This window comes from Crocodylus porosus, unplaced genomic scaffold, assembly GCF_001723895.1.
Source record: "Crocodylus porosus isolate Cpor-Errol unplaced genomic scaffold, CroPor_comp1, whole genome shotgun sequence".
Lineage (NCBI taxonomy): Eukaryota > Metazoa > Chordata > Crocodylia > Crocodylidae > Crocodylus > Crocodylus porosus.
Genome location: NW_017728944.1, coordinates 176531 through 198989, shown reverse-complemented (window position 1 = coordinate 198989; position 22459 = coordinate 176531). Strand labels below are relative to the sequence as shown.

Below are 22459 nucleotides of genomic sequence, written 5' to 3'. Positions count from 1 at the left end.
AGGAATTGTATTGTTAAGCAATTCTCTTGCAATAGCTCACTTCTGCAACTGGCTGGAAAGGGAGAATTACCAGGATGGCATCTCCCCACTCTGGGTTTCAGGTTCCCATTTATACCCTGTATATAAATGGAACAGGTATCTCCCTCCCACTCTTCACACCAAGATTGCAGTTTCCTGGTGACTGCAGGGGCTGTGCAAGCTCTTTACAGGCACAGTCACATGCAAGGGGAATGCTCTAATGCCCCAGGAGTTTACTTTTGGTTCTGCCTCTGTGTACTGTACTGACAGCTGAGGTTTCCTACTATGTCCGTAGACAAGCTTGTGACACACTGAAGAACCCAACACTGTCAAAAGCAGCTGGTATCTTCCCACTACCCCTGCCCAAGCACACCTCAGAGAAGGGAACCCCATAGAAGATGGTTTGGGATGGGGCAGTGATGGAAAATGACAGAACCAACCCTCAGGGGGTTAGTTTAATGGGATAAGCCTTGCTCTCCTACTCAGGGCCAAGCACATGCTAGGAGATAAATGCAATGCTGGATCTTGGTACCATCCAGGATATGCCTGGGGACAGCAATGGGGAATTTACCATCAGGGACAGCAACAAGACAGACAAGGCAGCCTCGCTACGTTGAGGATTCGGTCTCCTGCTTCTGTTTTGAGATAAGCTGGGCTTCCTTCAGTGAGAGGTACACCTCTTCCTGTGGGTCGTAGTAATAGAACTTCCGGATGTAGGAGATCAAAGGCCTGTAAAGTGCATGGGCAAAAACTTTCATAGCATATCACAACAGTCCGTGTTTAAAAAAAAAGCTACAGCTATGCCTCTTCCTCCCCCTCCATTATTTCCCAAAAGCCAGCCCTGCCCCTGCTGCCTGGATGAGAAAAGTTGCCCGCAACCAGGGACTTTTGTGCTTCTCTGACAGATCTGATGCTTTGCATTTTTGGGCCACCCAGCACTCCTGTATGTTCTGCTGTTGTTAACCCCAGAGGCCATTTTGCCTACTGTCTCCTCTCTAACAGCATGGTACCTCAACAAGCAGCAAAGTGCCCCTCCCCAAGGGTCCCTCCCTTCCTGCTCTGATCATGGCCGGCTTTAGAGCTTTCACTTATGATAGCAATTTAAGAGCACAGGACTGGGCATTAACATTCTACACTGACAAACAAAGGAGCTCCCCCACCCTTGGCCCCTGAGACATACTTAGGCAGTGGGAGCTCTGGAATGTGATCTATGCGGACGAGCTGCCGGATGCGGAAGCGGCAAAGGTGCTGGAGGGATTTGACATTGCTGAACCTGGAAACAGGATACAGGAGCTGGACTGGAGTTGGAGGGAGACCTGATGAGGAACAGGAGATGATGGTAACTTGTTTATCATAGGTAGAAATACAATGGCTTTGAAAAACCCAGAAAGGGGTAAACCAGCTGTAGTGAAATGAGAGATCTGGGTAAAGCAACATGTTGTGGGGCAGGCAGCTGCTTCTCTTCCCTGCTGCAGGATCTCAAGGCATGCTGTGCAGGAAAGGATGCCTTTTCTCAATCTCTGGGAGCCTCCCCAGATTTACTTGTGAATAATCCCCTCTGACTAATGCCAAACCCACTACGATCATTTTTAGCAGGGAAGCAGATATTGGGATTCATCAAAGCTCCCAATAGAGCCCTCTGAGAACAATCAGCAGACAGAGCATCATTTTACAAAAGAGAGAGCAATGGGCCTCTGAAATCCATCAGATTTTAGGCATACTGGAAAACAGTGAGGAAAGGGGAGCAGGGAAGCTGACACAGGCTTTGCTCTGTATAAAGCTTTAGCTGGATGGGAACATTAACAGGGCAGACTGGGATGGGAGGCAGATGCTCCCTGATATTAGAAGGTTAGGTGTAAAGAGGGGCAATACTCAACCCCCAAGTGTAGGAAACATACTACTACACTTGGCTCCAGTCTGGCCCATGCACAGACATTCGGGCCTGCTCTGGAGATGCAGTTGCCTCAAATTCCCTCCTCCCCACCCCAAAAGCCAAGGGCAACAACCGAAGCCTAGAACTGAGGGTAGGACAACAGCACTTGGGCAGCTCCATGGGAGCCCAATTCATGGTGTGCATGGTGCCTGGTCTGTTTTTGCACTAGGACTAGTTCCACTCTAGCCTCCCTCCTGCTGGCAGGAAGCTTTCTGCCTGCATCCCTCAGAAGCTTTAGAGTCCAGTGAAAGGATTTAAAGAAAAAGCAGGGAAGCTCTTCACATAGAAGCAGACTCCAATCTGCTCCAGGCAAAACAGGGAGCCCAGAGCCAGCTTTTGAGAAAGCAAAGAAAAAAGGAATCAACTGAAGACTAGGACCATCATCCCTCCTCCACCCCAAAGAGGAATAAACCCCTGGGAGCTCGGCCAGGAATGCCAGAGACACAGCAAGAGTTTTGCATGCTGTGCTAGCCATATGTCTCCCTGCCAGCAGCCAGCCACACTGGAAGCCACCCCCATCTCTCCCCAACACCAGGGAGTTAGCAGCATTTTAGCTGCACTACAGCATTAACGAGGACATGGAGATGTGGATCCAAGATATCCTTCCAGTGAAAAAGCCCATGCCCGACAGAACACACTATAAGGGGGCTTTGCATTACAGGTAACTCCCACCAGGGCATGGTAAGCTCTCAGACCAGATGACACTTCATGGCTGGTTTGGCAGTTCTAGAGCCAGGCACTAATTCCCATGCAGAGTGAGGTGTTCATTTATTTTCTAGAACCCTTCTTATTAGAAGCAAGTGGATCTGATAAGCTATCCTCCTTGAAAGCTAGGAAAACCTGCACTGCTGTGCACTTTGGGAGAAAAAATACAAGAAAAGAACTGGGGATTACAAAGAAAGCATTTTGGAGGCTAAAGCACACAACAATAAGGGCACATATTAAAGGTTTTGTGAAATGGCCACTGCCACCACCACCACCCCAAGCATAATGTGTGCATATACATTTCAAACTAACTCCACCTCCCTCCACCCACATTTTTGCTCAGCCAAACTCTACATAGCCTTGGAGCATACACCAGGCAAGGACTCTAGTCTGGAGTGAAAAACAAAATGCCCTGTCACCAACAGTATGCACAACCTTGGACAAGTCATTTGACACTGTGCCTCAAAGACTCACCTGTAAAATAGGGATATCACGGTCTCTTCCATCCTTTGCCTGTTCAGATGGAAGGCTCGTCAGGGTGGGGACCACCTCAGTGTGGCTGAGGCACAACAGGGTCCCAATCTCAGTCAGGTGCTGCTACGGTACACGTGGTAAATTCTCTCCCCATAACAATGCTACAAAGCTTATCTGATCACCCTGTTGCTAGGTACAGCCTGAAGCAGAGGACAGAGCACTTTTGCACCTGCCTATGCCCATGTGCTCAAAGATGACCAGGCAGGATATTCTGCTTCCCTGAAATCTTAGTGTCACTGTGCACCTCCTTCATAAAATTCTATTTTCCTCTACTATCCTCCCCCCTACATTTCAAAACCAGCTGTGCTTTTGTGTGGGGCAAAAGTAATTCCCTCCTATTACCTTGGATTTAGCCCACCAGCTTCTACATGTGTCAGAGGAGGAAGGTGCTGGTGACAGAACACATGCATGCAAGCTCTCTTGTCATGCTGAATTAAGCAGCAAGAAAAAGAGAACATGCACAAGGAGCTGAGCTTTGACAGGGTGGAATCATGGAGTGCTTGCATGACAGGGCACCATAAAGCATGCACTGGTAAAACCTCAACAATGCTCCCTTTGTGCTCACAAGCACCTGCCTGTTAATGTGCTCTGGCACTGCTTACCCCCCACAAGGTTCAATCTACAGTAGCTAGTGCTTGAGACTCATGTTCAGCCTTCTGCCTAGAAGCTTTCTTGTGTATACACACAGCTTAACATCACTCTCTTTCATTCTCCCTTTCAGGAGTCTCAGGTGGGTGGGAGCTACAGGAGAATGGACAAGTGCAGAGTGTGGAGCTGCCTGCAAGGACAGTGCTGAGACTAGGGGAAGCAACGTTTTAATAAGCATTTAACTGAATGCAGAAGAGGCAGATCCCAACACAGTGCATGCAGCCATGTTCACAGTAAGCATGGAGATCTTCCATGCTCATCAGGCTGTCCATAAAAAAAAGTCTAACGCTATAGGGTTAAGAGTGCAGTGGTCTGACAGTTGCAGAGATCTGCTTTGCAGGGGCAGTTAAAAGCCAGAGCGCTAAGAATGCTCATCAGGGTCGAGCAATCAGAGTCCTAGCTAAGAAGTGGGATAAGAGGGCACTGCAGATGAGGCACATGCACACACACACACCACATACGGTTAATAAGGCTTAAAGGGTCAGACTCACCTGGAACCCTGGATCGCAAGAAGTAAAGGAACTTCCCATTTTTTGAGTGCATGATTGCTCTCTTTATGAACTCCACCACAGACTGACAGCGGTCCTCAAACTTGGGGTGACACCACAGGCTGAAAGTTCCTTCCAAAGAGATAGAAAAAAGGTGTTTTGTATTACAAGGCCACAGGAGAAGAAGATGAGATCACTTAGTAAGCAGAGTGGCCAACTCAGGTTCCCAAAAGGGGAGGTCACCAACTTGACTCAAGCATAAGCACTACTATGATGTCTGCCAGCATTTGCAGACAACCAGCCCATGCACCTCAGTGGGGTGTTAACTCCATCTGGGTCAGACCCCATGTCCTGTCTCACCTAGTGGCAGAGTACAGATGAGGGGGAAGAAATTTTATGCAACGCCTATCCAGACTGATCCTCTCCTGCCCCTCTTCCCTTTCAGCTTCCAGATGCCTAGCAGGTCCTAATTTGTAGGCTGCAAGCTTATGGTCATGTTTCTTACCTAGGGCTATCCTGGATGAACGTGTCCAGTTTCACAACATGCCGCATTGAAAGTCCCCAACAGTGCCAGCCTTGAAGAACAATCCACCCAAACCTATGGCAACATGCTGGAATACAACCTCAGGAGACCCTTCCTGCTCTCAAGGACTATCACCCTCCATGTGGGGATGGCCTTGCACACAGTGGGGTGTGCTGACAGAACCCTTAACATGGCCCTCCCACAGATGCATTAACAGGAGGTCCCATGTTGCCCCACCACTCAATACCAACAAGCAAGCAATGAAACTGAGAAGCAGCAATACATAAAGCATCCTTCCCCTCACATATGACTGCACAGGTTAATTTAAACCCAAGAAGCCAGTTTAGGCCTCATGAGCTTTTTTCCTACAACCAGATCAACTCCTCCTCCCCACCAAAAAAGCTGATCTATCTGTCTTCTGCTTTTTGGAGCAGTGTCTGTACATCCTACACTGGCTGGCTGCCTGCCCTGCTCAGCCTGTAACCTGAGGCCAGGGCAAAGAAGAGATCTAGTAATCTAAGAGCAACTGTGAGAACCTAGAAATACCCCAGCAGGGAAAACACCCTTGACAGAATATGAACATAGGTGATGGTTCCCATCTTGACTTTGATGGCCAAGGCTACACCAGACACTGTGGGGCAAGCATCTGTTACCAAGAGTCTTATGCTGTAAACCCCAAAGACAGACATGTTTCCACCAGCACAGAGCAGGGCCTGCAATGCTGCAATCTGGACCAGTAAATCACTTGAGTGCAACCTGCTTTACATAGGACAGATCATTTATACAGGTGCTGGTAGGGATGCACCTAAATTATCTCAGGACACCTCTCTGCATATGAGAGTTATTAAGAACCACAGAGCTGACAACCCCTAAAAGGACTGCATTAAGCCATGTGTCTTGTGACATCACACTGCTATGGAAAATGCACAGGAGAGCTCAATTATGCTTGCATGTTGCTGAGAACTTTAAGTTCTTGCATAGAATGTAGGCTACAAGCTCCAGAAACACTCAAAGACCTCTGGACTCTGCACATTTTTAAGTGAATTTGCCTATAAATGCATCTGGATTATACCTCAATACAATCACTGAAATTAGGGACTGACAATGGGAAGCAATGGCCAACAACAGGGAGAGAAGACCTACAAATTCCCACTCAACAGCTCTGAAGGGCTTCAAAGCCAGCAGCAGTAGATCAGCACAGCACATCTGATAAAAAGCCCTGCTGGTCAGCACTACAGGGAGAGGAAAAAAAAAAAAAAAAAACAAGCAGAGAAGCTTCCAAGAAGAATTTATTTTCTGCTTTTTCACCTACCTGAAATCTGAAGGTCAAACATTTATCTATTTACCATTCTCCCAGCCCAGTCATTTGTCATTTTCATTAGTTTATCAAGGTGCTCAGCTCTGCAATTTTCAAAACAGCTGTAGCGCATTCAGCAGGAGACATAGGCAATCCCAACATGAATGTAAAGATAGCTAATTCAAGCCTTTGCACAGGGGTTTTGGAAGGAAATAATGTCCCCTTAATGGTGCTGGAGAACTGCCTGTTGGGGTATCAAGGGAGCTTTGAGCTCCAATTTATTCTGCCAAAAAGTGCCAGAAAGCAGGGCTTTCTACTCCAAACACTGACATAAGAAATCAGTAGCATCTTCAGAGACATTCAAGAGCACCATTTTCCAAAAGGGCACAAATCTAAGTCCTACTGATGTCCAATGAAAGTGGCCCTAATGTCTGGTCAGTTTTGAAAGCAGAACTTGATGCTTCTGAAACTTTAAATTTATGACCCTGGAGAGTTTATAATCTAAGGCCTGAAAACCTGCAGTACTTAATTATAACCATGAGCAATCCCACTTATATTCCTACTGTTATTCATGCACTCTACTGAATCAATGTCTGAAGCTAGTTACTTGCAAAGGATGGGTGAGAGGCAGAGGTAATCCAAAGATGTACATTTACCATTATTAGTCACCAGCTAATGTGCAGTGACACTGCTTTGCAAGAAACAATGGCCCTCTGAGTACAAGGTTCCACAAGGAATTAGAAGATCCCTGACTGCTAAGACATCATAGGTGCTCAGGAATCTACAGTGGACAGCTGTCAGTTTGCTACAGGAAAATAAGACTGTTTTGATGGTGCTATCCCTGAAAAGCAAGAGAGTCAGGCATTCTGCTAACCTCACAAATCACACTGTGCAGGCAAGTCATAAAAATACCATATTTGAAGCCAACTCAGAATATGTGCATGTAGGGACAGAGAAGTACATTTTAGTGTTGAACAAGGCAGGAAGGGCTGACGTGAGATCATGCAAAGCATTCTCAGAATAGAAAAGCCACAATAGCAGAACTAAAACCTCAGCTTGGCAACGGGCAGGCTTAGTACTAGCCAGATGAGGATGCTGATCTGCCCCAAAAGATAAGCATGTGAAAGACCCTCAAAAGCAAAGGAACTTAGTAACTCCAAGGCATCACCTTCCTGTTAACAGGTGAACCAACCGATCTAAATGCTTGACCTCTAGGAATATAGGAGAGGTGCTTCCATAATGAATGTGCCACAACGTAAAGCTACACCCTGAGCTATGCCATCTCAGTACAGCTCTGCTCTTCCCATTTTCTAGGTGAAGTTAGTTAGGGAAGTTAGCTCTTTCCACATACAGCTTCCCAAAGCAAGGCATGCAGAGAAGGCATAGAAGGAAGAGAAGCTAAGGGACCATGTTGCATTGCTGGATTTCTCAGTGTAGTTGTTACTGTTTCAGAAAGGAAACAGGAAGACAGTGCATACAGGAGTGAAGACAAGTGGAGGGACGCATTTACAATTTGCTGTAGCAATCCAACATGCATTCAGGGCTGTTAAATTTCTGCACCATCTCTAGCAGTCATTGCACCTAGGCTGGTATGGAAGGCTCCATCACCATATGCAACTCTTCATTTAGGAAAGGTTTCAGGGGGAACATTCTTCTGTAAAGGAGAGGTACCCTAATCACAAAGGACAACGCAAATATTTCCAGCTGGGGCCTGTGGATTGAGATCAAGCCACAGGACTCTTCTCATTGAGGTCAGCAGGCACAGAAAAAGCATAAGACAAAGCATGGCTACATTTAGTCACCCCTTTGCAGCCACCTCCAGGGACATTCTAAGACCCTCAGTCACATACCTCTGTAGTGCTCCATCCGAGTGTGATGAGTGATACCTTGCGATCGAAAGCTTAGGCTCAGGATATAACGAGGGTCAGAGCTGTCTCGTACCAGGAAGGACCCATCTGGCTTCCCTTTCAGCTTCATCTCTGCATCTTCCCAGTTCATCGGTCCCCAGTACCATCCACACTGCCAAAAGAGGACCAGAACATCACTGGACTTCTGATAAGATACAAAACAATTGCCTATCATATTGCTTCCCCTTTCATAGCATCAGTGCTCCCAGAAAGAATTAAGAAAGTTCTACACTGCTTTTGCCCATAGTGACAGAAAAGGCAGCAACATTTCCTCTGCAGGGTGATTTTTTCCATCTCAAAAGGTGCAATCTGTCATATTTGTTAATTACACTATGAAACCAATCTGAAGTTGACAAGGGTTTTCAGTGACAAGTTCCTTCTACAACCTGTTACAAAGAAGCCAGCTTAGAAAGGACAAACATTCACCAAAAATAAGATAGCGACATCTCACAACTACACAACTCTTCTCTCTGTTCTGGCAGTTAAAACCATTTCACCCCCCACCCAGGAAAGACAGAATCACAATAGGTCACTGTCCTTAATCAGGGATATCACTGTGCTAGCAGACTAAGTGAGATACCACACTGCTGCAGCCTACATCTAGAGCCCTGAACAGGGGATTGAGAGTTGGGGTATTTATTGTTGGAAGAAAGAAAGGGTAGAATGAAGTTTGTATTTCCTACCCCAACTCTCCCCAACTCCAGGTCTGTAAAGGGAGAATTAAGGAAGCCCCATTCAAAAAAAGGGGTGGGGGGGGGGAGCTTTTCCCAGACTTAAAGCACAGCAGAGATCCTTTGCTCAACAGGCGTTTTTAAGAACCATAGACCTGGCAATGTGAACCTCTTACTTTTTCCAGTTCTCGCAAGCTGGCTGCAAAGCTACTTGAGTCTGGTCGGTAGAGAGGGCACTGAAGATGCTGGGAGGGCTGGCTGGGCACTGTCTCCGCCGGTCGGAGTGGGACAATCCGTGGAAATCCATCTGCAGGGGAACAAATAAACAAGTGCCATGCAACTGTTACCAATAGGGGCCATCTCCAAAGAACAGTGTGCCACCCTTTCCCAAGCAGGCCCTCAACTCTCGAGGACAATACAGGGGTAGCAGAGATGCAGCAGGGAATAGAAAGCTGTGCTAAGTGATGGCGTCCTTGAGAAGGACACAGCAAGAGTCACTGTCCAGATTTCCTAAGAAGACTAACCCAGTGTCTACTAGCTATTTCCTTACATCAGCTGGGAGGAAGTCAATGGAAAACCTTATACTTTTCTACCTTTTTTTTATTTATTTTTTTTTTTTAAACAAAGCAGCTAAAAAGTGAGGTCAAAGCAGCTGAGGGTCAAGATCTGACAGCTTAAAAAAATTAAACCCAGAGGACAGGAAACTAAAGATTAAATGTTATTGCCCTGTAAGTGCACAAGCCCAGAAGTGACTTATGACAGTGTGTAGAAACAGGCTCCCTAGTCTCAATAGCTCTCCTGCATTAAGCCCTATTCCCATAACAGTGCTGAAGTTGCTGACACTAGTAGACAAGACTCTAGTCATGACACAAGTCAGAGAGGGAGGGCATCACTTAGACCATGTCATCAAACCTTCAGCCACCACAGGGCAGGGCTGCATTTGATGTATAATCTAGTTCTGCTGAAGCTAAGGGAGGGAGTGGATAAGATCTAATATCTGTCAAACCTGAATGCTTATTCTGTAACACTGTTCTAAGGAGCAAAGTCTGACACACAACATGTAAAAAGAGGTCGTTTAAAAAGGACAAGGAACAAAGCTATGCCTTTGTGTACAGCACAATAGGTAAAAGACCAGCTTGGTTATGCATAACTTGAACAGGTCAGAGGAAGCAGCACCCAAGACTTGCCATGGGTCTTTGAGACAATCTAACCTTAAGTTTACAATATAAGAAATTAGTCTAGATCTCTGAAAAAATGGAGCCTTGCTGCTAAAGCTAAGCTGACCTGGGGCATGGGGTGGAGGAGGCGGAGGCAGAGGGAAAGACTGCAGGGAAGACCCCATCGGACCCACTAGGACAGATGTAGGCAGCGTCCCACTGATATCATCTAGAAGAGAACAGAAGCAAGAAAGATTGAGAACACAGGAAAGCAAGCAAGCTGCTACACTGCCAAGTGCCTGCCAGCAGAGCAACAGCATGTCCAGCCTGCAGAAGAATGGCACAGCAGCAGACAAATCACAATCTTTCACTGGCTGCCCTAAGAGCAGGTATTGGACAAATGCTCTGAACTTCCAAGTCTTCACTGTACCTGGACTCACACTTCTCACTCACTCACACTTGCATTCTGCTCCTGCAAATGAAGAAGTTAATCTCTAAATCAAATCATTTCAGAAGACGGTATGCAAGACGAGACAAATATGGACACAGGCTTCCTGAAGCCCAGAGCCAGCCCAGCATGCAGCCACATGCAGGGTCTACACATCTGAGTTGTGGCCTCTGAAGCCAGCAACAGCAGGGGAATGATGTTCAGTTAGCACACTACACCTGGGAGAAAGAATCCATCTCACCAACCCTCTGCTCCAGCTGATTTAGAGCAGCACTGGAAACCATTTTCCACATAGGAAGTTGGGGTCACCCCACTGTAAAGGATGTCAAGAAGCCTGCCTCCTGCCCCCCAAAAAAGAAAGAAAGAAAAAAAAAGAAAAAGAAAAAAAAAAATCAAGCCAACCCCTACCACTTGCACTACAGACATGTGACCGCGAAGGGTGCTCTTTAGGGAGGCACTTGTAGTACCTAGCAGGCTGAGGCTTCTTCGTGGCGGAGGTGGAGGAGTCGGAGGGTGAGGAGAGGTCAGTCCTCGCTGAGAGATGTCCACATCCACTAGTGACACAGTTTCACCTGAAGGATTTGTGGAGCAAGACCGTTAGAGTTCAAGCTTTCTCCAAGAGCAAGAGAGTAAGAAAAAGGTCAGGCAGCAAGAAGCTGAGTTGGTAACCTTCAGAACAGCTTGGAGGCCAACTTCCACACAGGTCAGAGGCCTCCACTGCAATCTCATTACAGTGCCTGCAAATTGAGTTTCCACCATGCACATTGATCAGCTCTGACATGACAGCCCAAAGGCCAAGCTCTCAATAACAGTTAAGAGTGAGCAAATAGGAAATATTGATGGGCTACTGAACCCAACTCAGATTCAGCATCAAGAGGATGGTCTAAGGAAAGGGACTGGAGGGGCTTTCAAAATGCTCTTTGCTGCATTATATTGGCACTTACCAAAGCACTATAAGCATGTGCATTTCAGAGATTCCTGCAAGTCTTCCTTACACGGAGAGACTCCAAGAGTTAAAGCCACATCTGACAAAAGTCACATTTGTAATTTAAAACCCACTAGTGCCTTTTGATATAAAAAATATTCTCCAAATGCTCCTCAAGTGGAGGAAGGTTGGTAGCATGTTATTGGCTGCTTTGGTACCACTCTCCCCACTCAGGGTCAGGAACTATAGAAGGAATTGTTGATGCCGACAATTGTTCAGTTCAGATGCTAATTACAAAAGCCTCCCCTAAAGTTTTGCTTAGCTTTTGTTCTCAGGAAGTGGCTGACCAGACAGATCTGCACATAGGTAGGCAGCGCCTGATGCTGTGATGCTGAAAAGACTACAGTCCCATTAGCTTCAATGCAAACCTGGCTGCTAGTAGCCTGCAGGCTCAACAAAGTTGAGGTTAAATGCTTTGTTACTACAGCAAAGCAACCCTTAAAGTCAGTCTAGTGTAAAAACCAGAGGCTAATTACAGGGAGCTGGGCCAACTTTTTGGTTCACCAGCCTCCACATGCCCAGGTCCCAAAAGACCTGGAACTACACTTATTACTGAAAAAAAATTGTGACCAGTCCCCTTTTACATTTAACAAAATGTTTCAAAGTCACAAGAACATATCAAAGCTCAGTTACTAAGGTCTAAACTGCAAACTGATTACTGAGGCTAGGCTGCCAATTTGGTTCCGATTAGATTTTTTTCTCCTTTCTAGAGAAATTCTTTAAAAACAAAAGTTTTCATCACTTCTAAAAAGAATTAAGGAGTTAAATTGTTGCCAAAATTGAAACATTTTGCCTAAGTCAAACCAACATGCAACTTGGAGGTGGTAAAATATCAAGACTGAAACTAGAGTTATCTAGTTCTGGACCACAACTTCAAAAGACAACTGAAGCTCACTTCCTTAGATTTCAATTCTTGTGGGGCCTAACCGAAAACAATCATCCTCCAGATACCACACTACTGACAACCAGAAGTCTGACAGCTTGTTTACCAGAAACTATAGACTGCCAGTGCAACCCCCCCAGGAATTTTAAAGACAGAACAAGCAGTACCCCACTTACTAAAGATACAAAAGGGGAACCTTTCCCCCCATCTTTGCACACTCCACACACAAAAAACACTTTAACTTCTACACCTTACTTAAACAAGCTGATTTAGGCTGAGACTTCTCCAAACACCAAACAGAATTAGAAACTCTCTCATTTGCATGGACAAGCAAAATACAACTGCAGTGAAGGGACCAAGCACATCCTGCCAGCTTTGTGCTTCTCACTGATATACACAAGATTGATCAAAGGCTGGAGCAACCATGGTTGAATGAACCAGCTTTGGGGAGTGGGGCACGTCAGTCCTCCTACACATGGCTTGCCAACCTGGCCTACCTCAGCCTTACTGAGTTGAATTACTTTGCTTACTCTGCCCAGGACCTCCTTCCAAGGCCTTCAGGAAAACCAGGTGTGATATCATGCAAGTTGGTGCAATCAGTTTTTAATGATGACCTCCAACCATCACGTTATGGGAAAGTCCCATTTAAAAAATAGTTTCTGATTTGCATACTCGATACTGGTGTTAGTGACCCACAAAAGCAAATATAAAAATCCTGACATGAGACTACTTTGAAGTGTCATCTCAACACCTCCTTATTTGGCTGATTTAATTTAGATTTTCTGTGAACTGGTGACAAAACCCTACAAAAATAGCAAGGGGGGGGAGGAACATGACAGGACACACACACCCTTTATAAAACCCACCACTCCAGAGTCAACACATTTAAATAGTTTCCATTTTCCCAAGAGAAACAAGAGAAGAAAGAAGTTACTTGAAACCAATTTAAGAAATAACTTAAACCAACACGGCTACACCCTACACCCCAGAAATAACTCTGGCATTTACGCAAGATCTCTAATCACTCACTCACTCTTACAGCAAATATTCTGATTCTCTAACAACAGCTGAAGAGGGTGACAGAAGTTTTGGCTTTGGCCATGCTTGATTTAAAAAAAAATGAATGCAGACTACACACATCCATGGCAAGCAAGGCAAGATAAAAAATGCGGCAAGTCTCTACTGCTGCCACAGGCTGAAAATGCCTACTCAGGAAAGTCCAAGATCATAAGGGAGCAGAGAATAGAAAGCACTACAGTTTGAGTGCTCCCCCAGTCCTTCAGTTTCTGGCAGTAGCTCCCATGATTCTCACAGAACTAAAGGATGGCTGGGGAGGGAACAGAATTATTCATTTACAGTCTCAGGCAAAGTCAAAAGAATGACCTTCAATGCAGACAAGTCTCTGCAAAGTGCCTTCACTGCTCACCACAAAGAGCAGCTTGAACCCCAGTAAGGGGCTAGAATGTGGAAATGCTGCCCTTCCAAATGTTACTGGGATCTCTCTCCGCTGTGGTATCTGTGCTCCAGACAAAGCCATACATACTAGCAAGGGCAGACTTTCAAACCATCCTAGCGGGCATTTCCATCTGTCCATTACAGCATTACTTAAGTCAGGACTGTTCAACTGTGACAGGTTAGTGTGCAGCCCCTAGGCTCCCAGCCAGTCACTACTACCTCCAATGCTATGGCCCCCAGGGTCTCTCAGGCAGGGAAGCATAGCTGAAGACCCAGTGAGCTTGCTGCTCATGCACCAGCAGCATGGTGGGGGTGGGAAATCACCCATGCAGGGTTGGCATCAGGACAGGGCTTGTGTGGTCACAGTGGTAGGTGGGTCTGATCCTAAGGAGCCCATGGAGCCCCCACAGCATCCAGCCCACACAGTGTGCAGCACAGGGCCCATGACCTGTACAAGATGCAGTGCCAGGTGGCTCTTATGTTGGACAGTCCTGACCTAAGTGTATCCTGATACCTGTACCAAGAACAGTCAGGACATACTAGAAGCCCTTTGTATTTATGCTGAATCTGATCTCACTACTGTATGTACCCCCCTGACACACTTCAAGCTGCAATGCCCCAGGTGTAGTCTAAATGGTACAAACCAACCAACTTGCTGTATTCCACTATACAGTGCAACACAGCATCCAGCTGCCTGTAACAGTGCCAGTGACAGTAATATGTCAGAGGGAGAGAGAATGTCTTTCATACAGGACAGTCCCACACAGGAATCCTACCTTTCCCCTTCTAAAGAGTAGCAGCCTTCAGCAGAAAGCAACTCCATGCCCACCCAAGCAATGAGACAGTCAGGTACCACAGCACACCCCCCTCCTGAGAAGCCCTGATGCTGGCATTAGCTGTGCAGAGCAACCAAGTACAGTCACTTCCACTGCAAGCTTTTATGGACAGAAACCACTGCAATTAGTCACTGGAACAACAGGGTCCCCACTCATGACAGAGGCTCTTTAGTACATCCACTGTCCTTACATACTACAAACTAGAGCAGAACACACCCTCTGCTATTAAACCCACAGCAACCCACAACAGAAAGGAAGAGCAGTAGGTATTTCCTGGGAGGCAGAGAGGGGTTCTGAGAAAAACTGAAGATTGGAGTCCAGCTTCATCACACATTTCTACTGATGTAGCTACACCATGTAAAACCCCAGTGGAAAACAGAGTTAGCCCTCATGTGTTTTAAACACCTCCCCATTCCAAACAAGAGAGAACTGACAGTGTATATGCACGGGGGCACTGCATAGAAGTGCTGCACTAGTATAAGCATCCCTATAACAGGTAGGACATAAGCCTCCAAAAAGTCCCAACTCCAGTTCCTGTCTCCCTGTCCAATAGGGGAGTTGAGACCCTGAAGGAGGACAAGGAGCTGTTTTCTTAGTTGGGCTCTTATTCTAGGGTTAAAGGTTATTAAACCTGAGGGGGGAGGGGGAAAGAACCCTGCCCAGTGTTAAGGCAGCAATCAAAATATCTTCCTTCACCTTATCTGTGATTCAGCCTACATAGGCTCTTTGCAATGCTGCAAAATGCAGCGTTTCCAGCTCATCTTTCAATCCTTACCTGTGAAGAGGGGGCTAAAAGCGGCCGGAGAAAAGGCACTTTGAGTTCTCATCAATCTGGGTTTCCTATTGAAAAAAAAAAGATAAATTGAATAAAGAGGCAGTGAGTCTATTCCCCCACATTCCCCATGAGTTTAAAAAAAAAAAATTGCTCAGTTTGACCTTGTGAGAAGTCTGCAGGTCCCTAGCTACTGCATTTGCAACTAAGTTTAAGACCAAGAGGAAGCACTCAAATACTAAACCATTTCTAGAGCAGTATTTTGGCTTCAGTACAGCAACTGACACAGAGGGCAGGGCCCCAGTCTTCAAACCCCATAAGGCTCTAAGCTGATAATTAGCAAGTTCATTTCAGAAAGACAAAACAAAAAAAGAAGGTTGGAGCCCAGACTCCAACTTGAGCCAAGAAACCTGGCTCAGAACTGACAGTACCACAGTGTGCTATGCCACTAGGCTGGCCACAACAGCTAAACAAGAAAGCATAGCTCACAGTTGCACACAGCTCCAGTTTACAGGTGTATTGCAGGCAAGTTAAATCCACACTCACACCCACCTTCTCAAAGCTAGCGATATGCAACCTCTTGAGGAAGGCTTAGAAGTTGTGTGCACTGCAGAGGAGCTACCTCTTATCCCATTCAGCTAAGACTGTGCTTCTCAACCTTTTTAGACTCAAGGCACCCCTCCAAAAACCTTTCAAAATTCAGAAGCAGCCCATTTACAAAGACTGATATAAATGCATTATGAATGTTATAATATCAACATTACAATTATATTACTAAATGATATGTTATTAATTGATCAGATAATTATGTTATATTCACCCCACTGCCACAGCCAGGGAGAAGTGCTGTGTGCCTCCCCCAGAGCCAAATAAGGAAGTGGCTGTGGCAGGATCACATGCATGGTCTTGCTACACACAGCCCTTCCCAGTCCAACTCTGCACAGTGTCTCCCAGAAACAAGGGCCACAGGGCAGGGGGAACTGTCCTATACGCCTCTTTTCAGGAGGCACACTAGAGCCAAACTGAGAAGCAGCTGCAGGAAAAAGCCACACCTGCCCACATTATATTCTGCAGACAGGCTCATTGCTTCTGCCATAGCTCTTCCTGGCTCAGTTCTGGTGTGCCTGCTGGAAACAAAGGCATGCAGGGCGATTTTACCCCACAACAGCGCCAATATTGCAGCCCCTCCAATTGAGGGCTACTGAGCTAAACCACACCACCAGTGAGGTTACCCACACCTGCAGGCCAAGCTCCCAAACACTTGGACATAATCCACTATTTAGAGATGCTATCTGCAGAGCACCCAGCCACTCAGGCGTCTCAGCACTGCTAATGCTGACATCAGCATTTCAAGTCCCCAAGCCAGTTGGCTGGCCCAACCTCACAGGAAGGCACTTGCTGTCCCAGGATACTACATGAAGAAGCCACTCTGTTTAGGGTTTGGTTTGCAGAAGCTGAGTTTCATGCTAGGAGCCCATTAGATACAAGCTTCCTGTTTTGGACAAAGCAGCACATGGCTGCCAGAAGCTCATCTGAAAGTGTTTCCAGATTGGCCAAGCTTAAATGCAAGATCTGACCCCACATGTTCCACAGGCCTCTCGGCAGGGGTCATTTTCCAGGGGCAGTTCAGCAGTACGTACAGCAAGTCAGCACCACAGCCTTGTCTTCTAACAAGGATCACTCCCACTGCTAACCCTCCCAAGCTCTTTCCCTCCACCCCCCACCATGAAGACAGAAGTCAAATGTACCACTTTGCCATTCTCCACCCAGGCATGCAAGCAGATTACTTAATGCCAAGTATCACAACCTGATAGTACTCTCAAAAATGTTACTCCATGCAGCCTTGCAACACTGCTGTGAAGATTTACCAAGCCTGACAAACTCTACTCCTGCACCCTTGCCATGAGAAAAAAAAAAAAGCCAGATTTTACCTTCCCATCAAAAGACTACCATACAACCTGAACAAGCACATTTTATAGGGCTGACTTAGTTCCCCAGGGGCCTTCTTCTCAGCCTTCCTTCCAGACTTGCAAAGAGCAACCATTACAGAATTTAAGTCCACAGCAGTGTTTGAACTTTAAGCTACCTTGCCCCATAACTAGCCTCCCAAAAAGCCAGACAGTACCTCAGATAAGAGAGAGGAGTCCTAGTTCCAAGCCAATTTTGTGAAGGGTTTTGCTGATCATGTGCAACTTCTCTGTTGCAGGAACATGGGCAAATCTGCACTTCTGTTTCCTACCACCTGGTATTAAAATTCACAGGAGTGCAGAATGTGTGGGTGTACCCTACCTCTTCTATAGGAGAATTTCTATTCTCATCTACACCTGAACAGCCTCATCAATCCTGCTGGCATTACACAGGTGCAAAGGAAGTGGTTAGTGCTGTATTTCTGCAAATAAGGACTGTATTGAGAAAAACCCTGCCACATAAATACTGATTGTTTTTATCACATCACACAAAACAGGTTGTTCTACTCTGAAACCTGAGACCAAGCCCTTAAGGGGCTTTTTATTTTTATTCCTAAAGGAAGAACATAGCATTATAACCCCCTACCCACACATTTGTGGCTTGCTAACAACTTTATAGGGTTACCCTGATTTTTTTGCTCCCACACAGAACTGCAGGGATCAGGCTTTTTTGCACAGCTGGGCCATTATTAAAACAAGTTATATTTTCAGACCTGCAATCTACAGCAACAAAGGGGGGGAAATTCACACACAACTCATGTATTCTCACTTCTATCAAGTGGGGTCACAGCCAGAAATAATTCACATGGATTAGATTTGCTGTGTTTCAGACCCAAATGGTCGCTTCCAAGAAGTCTTTCAATCTTGGCACAACAAATACTGCTAAATCAAATTGGGAAGTAGGAATGGTGATAAGGTGCACGTGACACCTCAGCACTGCTGCATTCATTTGACTTAACACTACAGACAATGCCCTAGGGCAGCAGTCAGCAACCTTTTAAGGCTGAGCCACTCTGGCCCACAGTTTGGGTCAGCAGGCTGGCAAGCGAGCACTAGGACACAGCTGCCACTTCTCCCTGCTGCCGGCACATGGAACGTGTCCACTGCCAGCACTTTTCCCTGCGCCAGCTCAGGGAAGACAACTGCTGCTGGAGCTCCCCACTGGCCAACACCACCAGAGCCCCAAATCCACAGACCAGATCCAGCCTGCAGGCCATAGGTTGCCAACTCCTCTTCTGTATGTGGACACTATGCTGGATGTGTCAGTTGCTAAAGGCACACGTAGCACAAGCATGTAGCAAAAATAACAACAATCAGCCATTTCAAGACAAAGCTAAGATAAGGATATGTTTAAAGTGGTAAAGAACTAAACAGTTCAACCACAGCTAAGGCACAAGCCCCAAAGAGCTACTTGTCCTGGAGCATGTTACCTGGCTCCACTTCAATGCCTCTTTTCCAGTTGCCATTCTGGCAATTCCCTCAAGATGGACCAAAATTGCAAGCAGCTTACTGGCTTTGAGGAAAGCCCTGGCCAGGCATCCTAACTGCAGCCACATGGTACCTTCTGTTTATGATTGCAGGTCTCATACTTTAGGGAGCATCTAAAGAGAAGAACTTCAGCACCAAGTGGCAGATATCTGTGGGTGAGCCCTAAGACTTGCCCGTGACTCTTCACAGGCTGCCATCTGCTGAAGTGGACAAGCACTTGCCTGCATAGATCCATGTGCAGAATCATGGGCCTCAACCAGGCCCTCTAACCTGAGAGGCAGAGGGACACAGCTGCTTTGGAAAATAACTCCCATGATAAAGGATTTCAAGCCTCAAATGCCGAGGGGCCCAGAGGCGGGAAATGCTGCCGTGGGTATATCTCCCTTTAGTCTGCCTCTATACTGGCTCATCAAAACCAGCTATTGATCTTAGAGAATGGGGTCAGCCTCCTTCCTCACTTCTACTATGCTTGCTAAGCCAAGCTGTGGTGTGCTGCCTCGAGGATCCTCAAATGCTAAGGGAACTCTGTCCGGCAATTTCAAATACAGGAGATTCTGCTTAGCTGTAGTGTTTAAAGCAGAGACTCTGTAATGAGCAAACACCCTCTGCAGCAGGGTGATGAAGTGCCACTTCATGTCAATCAGAGTAGGAATGATTTAGGAAGGGACTCTGAGTCAGATATCCCAACATGAATATGCTCAGCAATATGCTTGGGAGTAGATGCCATCGATTAGACCACAAGTCAGCTTTGAGATCACTGAAGCAACCATCCCCTCTGGCAGAAGCAGCTTCACCCAATCCCAGAGCCAGTTTTCTTGAAAGAACTAATTTCCCCCCTTACCAAAGCTGTGAGTAACCATAGGACTGGTTTGAAGTAACAGTGCCAGTATTATTTTTAACCTGCTTGTCTACCCCCGCATTTTAGCAGCAGTTAGGAAAGCGAGTTGCAGTTTTAGCTTGCATTGGCCAGTTGAGGAAAACTCTCGGGGAATGTATGGTGCATCTCAATCAACTGTGTGCATTGGAACCATGACTAAAATCATGACCACCTTTTCTGCAGGGCAGAAGAGCCAAGATCCAGCCAACTGTATAGCCCACCTCTGACCAGGTAACAAGAGTGCCAGGCTTCCTGGAAAGGGTGGCCAAGAACAGCAGTATGAGGGGTAGGGGGGGTGAACTGATATTCCAAAAGAGTGCCCAGCACATTCTACCTCACATTCATCCAGCTTGGGAAGAAAGAGGGAAGATACCAAGGTATCGCTGGGAAAGCAGGCAAGACTCACAGAGGAGGAAGGGTTGGCACAGCAAAGGGGTGCCAACAGATAAGACGACTGCTTTTGAGGAGTTGTCTTGCTCCTCAAAGCACTAGAACAGATTGCTCAGGCAGAGCTGCAGCCCACCAGTCTCAGATGCCCTTCTTTATTAACTGAACACTAATGCCAAGCTATAGGAACCAGTGGCAGATGCTCTACCACCATATTACCTTCTGCATACAGCAAGATACAGGTGTCATGCAGCCCCCAATCACATACACCACAAGGAGAGAGACCCTTAAAAGTGTCTGTAGAAGCCACAGTTTGAGAAGCCATCTGGACCTCGAAGGAGAGAGGCCCAAAGAAGCCGCAGGCAACAGAGATGAGTCCCTAGGCCACTACAGTAGCTACATTCAGTATCCTGAGCCAGCCTTCATTAAAATGGTGCCTAATTAGTGCAAGAGAACACCATGTAAAAGCTGGGACTTGCAGGAGCAGTGACCATTAAATTCCTCTATGAAAGGTAAAATCCGCATGGCATCACATTCCTTTCTGCTCTGAATCTGTTAAGACATAACTCCCAATTTCATACCACCTTATTTCAGTGCTCTGAAATCCTAGAGGCTCCCAAGTCTTCTCAACATCAAAAGTAAGGAGCACGGAAACCAGAAGTACATTAGCAAAATATTATGTCATTACAGGCCACTTGAATCTCTTTGCCATCTGAGGCATGTTTAATCATCTGTCAAATGCAGCTCATAACCCACTGTAGAAAACAGCTTCCATGTACCACATGCACAACCCCCAAGCCTCATCACAGGAGTGCATTAACTGTGCTTATGGCTCAAACACGCTGACCTGCATTAAGTGATAACAAGCTGACACTGTGATTTAGCTCAGGAGTTTAGGCAGCTCTATGATCTCTAAGTTTAACTCATAAAAACCCTTCTAAAGAAGGGGACAATCATTACAACCTCTGCCTACATCAGGCTGAGCTAGAGTTCAGGCCTACTGGCAGCATAGTTACAACAAACTGGGACTTCAAGCTAAGGGTTACTATTTCCAAAGTAATGATCAAGGAACCTTCTTGCTCACTTACTGCAGTCCCTAAACCATACTTTAAGTGACTCCATCCGTCTTCCCTACATTAAGCTAATCAAGCCTGTAGTAGGGCAAGGATCAGACTGCTACTCCTGGAGTCCATTCAATTATTAATACTGCTTCTGGCCTGACCAGAAACAGTCACTTGAGCCCTCACCAAGATGCTCCCTGCCTCCCCCACCAAAGTGTTACCACCACTGCTCTCCCAGATTCAGCAACAGTGCCGCAGACTGCCAGCTTCAGAAATAGTGCCGCAGACCCCAAAAGGAAATGAATGCTCCGGAAGACAGCCATACCCCTACTGTTCCACAGTTAAGGAACCTAACAGCTCCCTGCTCCTAGATGTGCGTCCAGGATTGAAACTTTCCAGGTGCTGCTCCCAAAGCCACATGAAGGAAGCGTACCCCTGTTCCCACTACATTTCAGATACCCGAACTGCACTGCCAGAGCATGGCTTGAATGGTGAGACTCAGCACAGGGACAGAGCCCACAGCACCTGCTACACTAACCCATGCCCTCTGCGGTGTGGCCAGCACCCCTTGGTGCCAAACTGCCTGCCCAGGAAGTGGTCAGCACCAGCCACCTCCTTCTGCCTAGGAAGAAAAGTGTATCCTGGTAGCCTCCCATCACAAGCCTTCACTGCAATGCCTTGTCCCAAGACTTGCCAGCCACACACTCACCTTGTACCTTGACAGCAGACCAAGCTACGGCACATGCCCTCGGTGCCCTCCTCCTGCCTCCCCAATGGGGGAACAACCCCAGGGGAACGCACTTACCCTGTGCCAGGGGAACAAGCCAGTGCCTGCTCCAGATCTGCCTCACACCTGGTCACCTGCAGCACCTAACGCAAGCCCTGGCTTCGTATGTGCCTGGCCCCCACAACGCTCTTTACTCCCGGTGGCTCTGCACCAAGGGCTGTAAGGCATCCCAGCCCCTTCCAGCCTGCCAGGGGGCTCCCACGCTCTGTGCCCCCGCAACACCCCGGAGCCTGCCCCGCTCCAACCAGCCCAGGGACTTCCTGCCCTCTCCCAGGGCCCTGGGGACACCCAGTTACCTGCCCACATCCTGCTCCCGGCCCCTGGCACTGGACACATCAGTGAGGCTCCCAGCTGAGGTGGGCAGCTCCCCCGAGCGCCTTCTGTCGGCAGCTGCGGCAGCAGCTGCAGCAGGGTCGCTGCAGCTCTTGGTGCGGAAGAGGCGGCTGAGGCGGACTTTTAGAGACCCCCGGCGGGGCCCGCCTCCCGCCCCCATGCCCGGCGCCAGGCGGGTCGCGGGCCTCCCCCCTGGGGCAGGCGTCGGGGGCTGTGGCTCGGCAGGTGCCCGGGCAGGGCTGGCCAGGTCGTCCTCGGAGCAGCTGCCGGCCTCGTCGGGCTCCAACGCCTCCAGCACC

The 22459-nt window shown here is 47.2% G+C and overlaps 1 protein-coding gene across 1 annotated transcript in view; it reads right to left on the bottom strand.

Moving 5' to 3' along the window:
• Positions 1-22453, bottom strand: part of SOCS7 (suppressor of cytokine signaling 7) — a 28444-nt gene extending 5991 nt beyond the window's left edge. Inside the window, exons 1-9 of the mRNA XM_019550247.1 lie at positions 22124-22453; positions 15264-15328; positions 10797-10901; positions 10009-10110; positions 8901-9031; positions 7997-8165; positions 4330-4458; positions 1199-1334; positions 590-747 (exon numbers count right to left, since the gene is read on the bottom strand). Of these exons, the coding sequence (XP_019405792.1) occupies positions 627-747; positions 1199-1334; positions 4330-4458; positions 7997-8165; positions 8901-9031; positions 10009-10110; positions 10797-10901; positions 15264-15328; positions 22124-22320 (1155 nt within the window). The 5' untranslated portion in view covers positions 22321-22453 and the 3' untranslated portion in view covers positions 590-626. The remainder of the gene's footprint in view (positions 1-589; positions 748-1198; positions 1335-4329; positions 4459-7996; positions 8166-8900; positions 9032-10008; positions 10111-10796; positions 10902-15263; positions 15329-22123) is intronic.
• Positions 22454-22459: the final 6 nt, after the last annotated feature.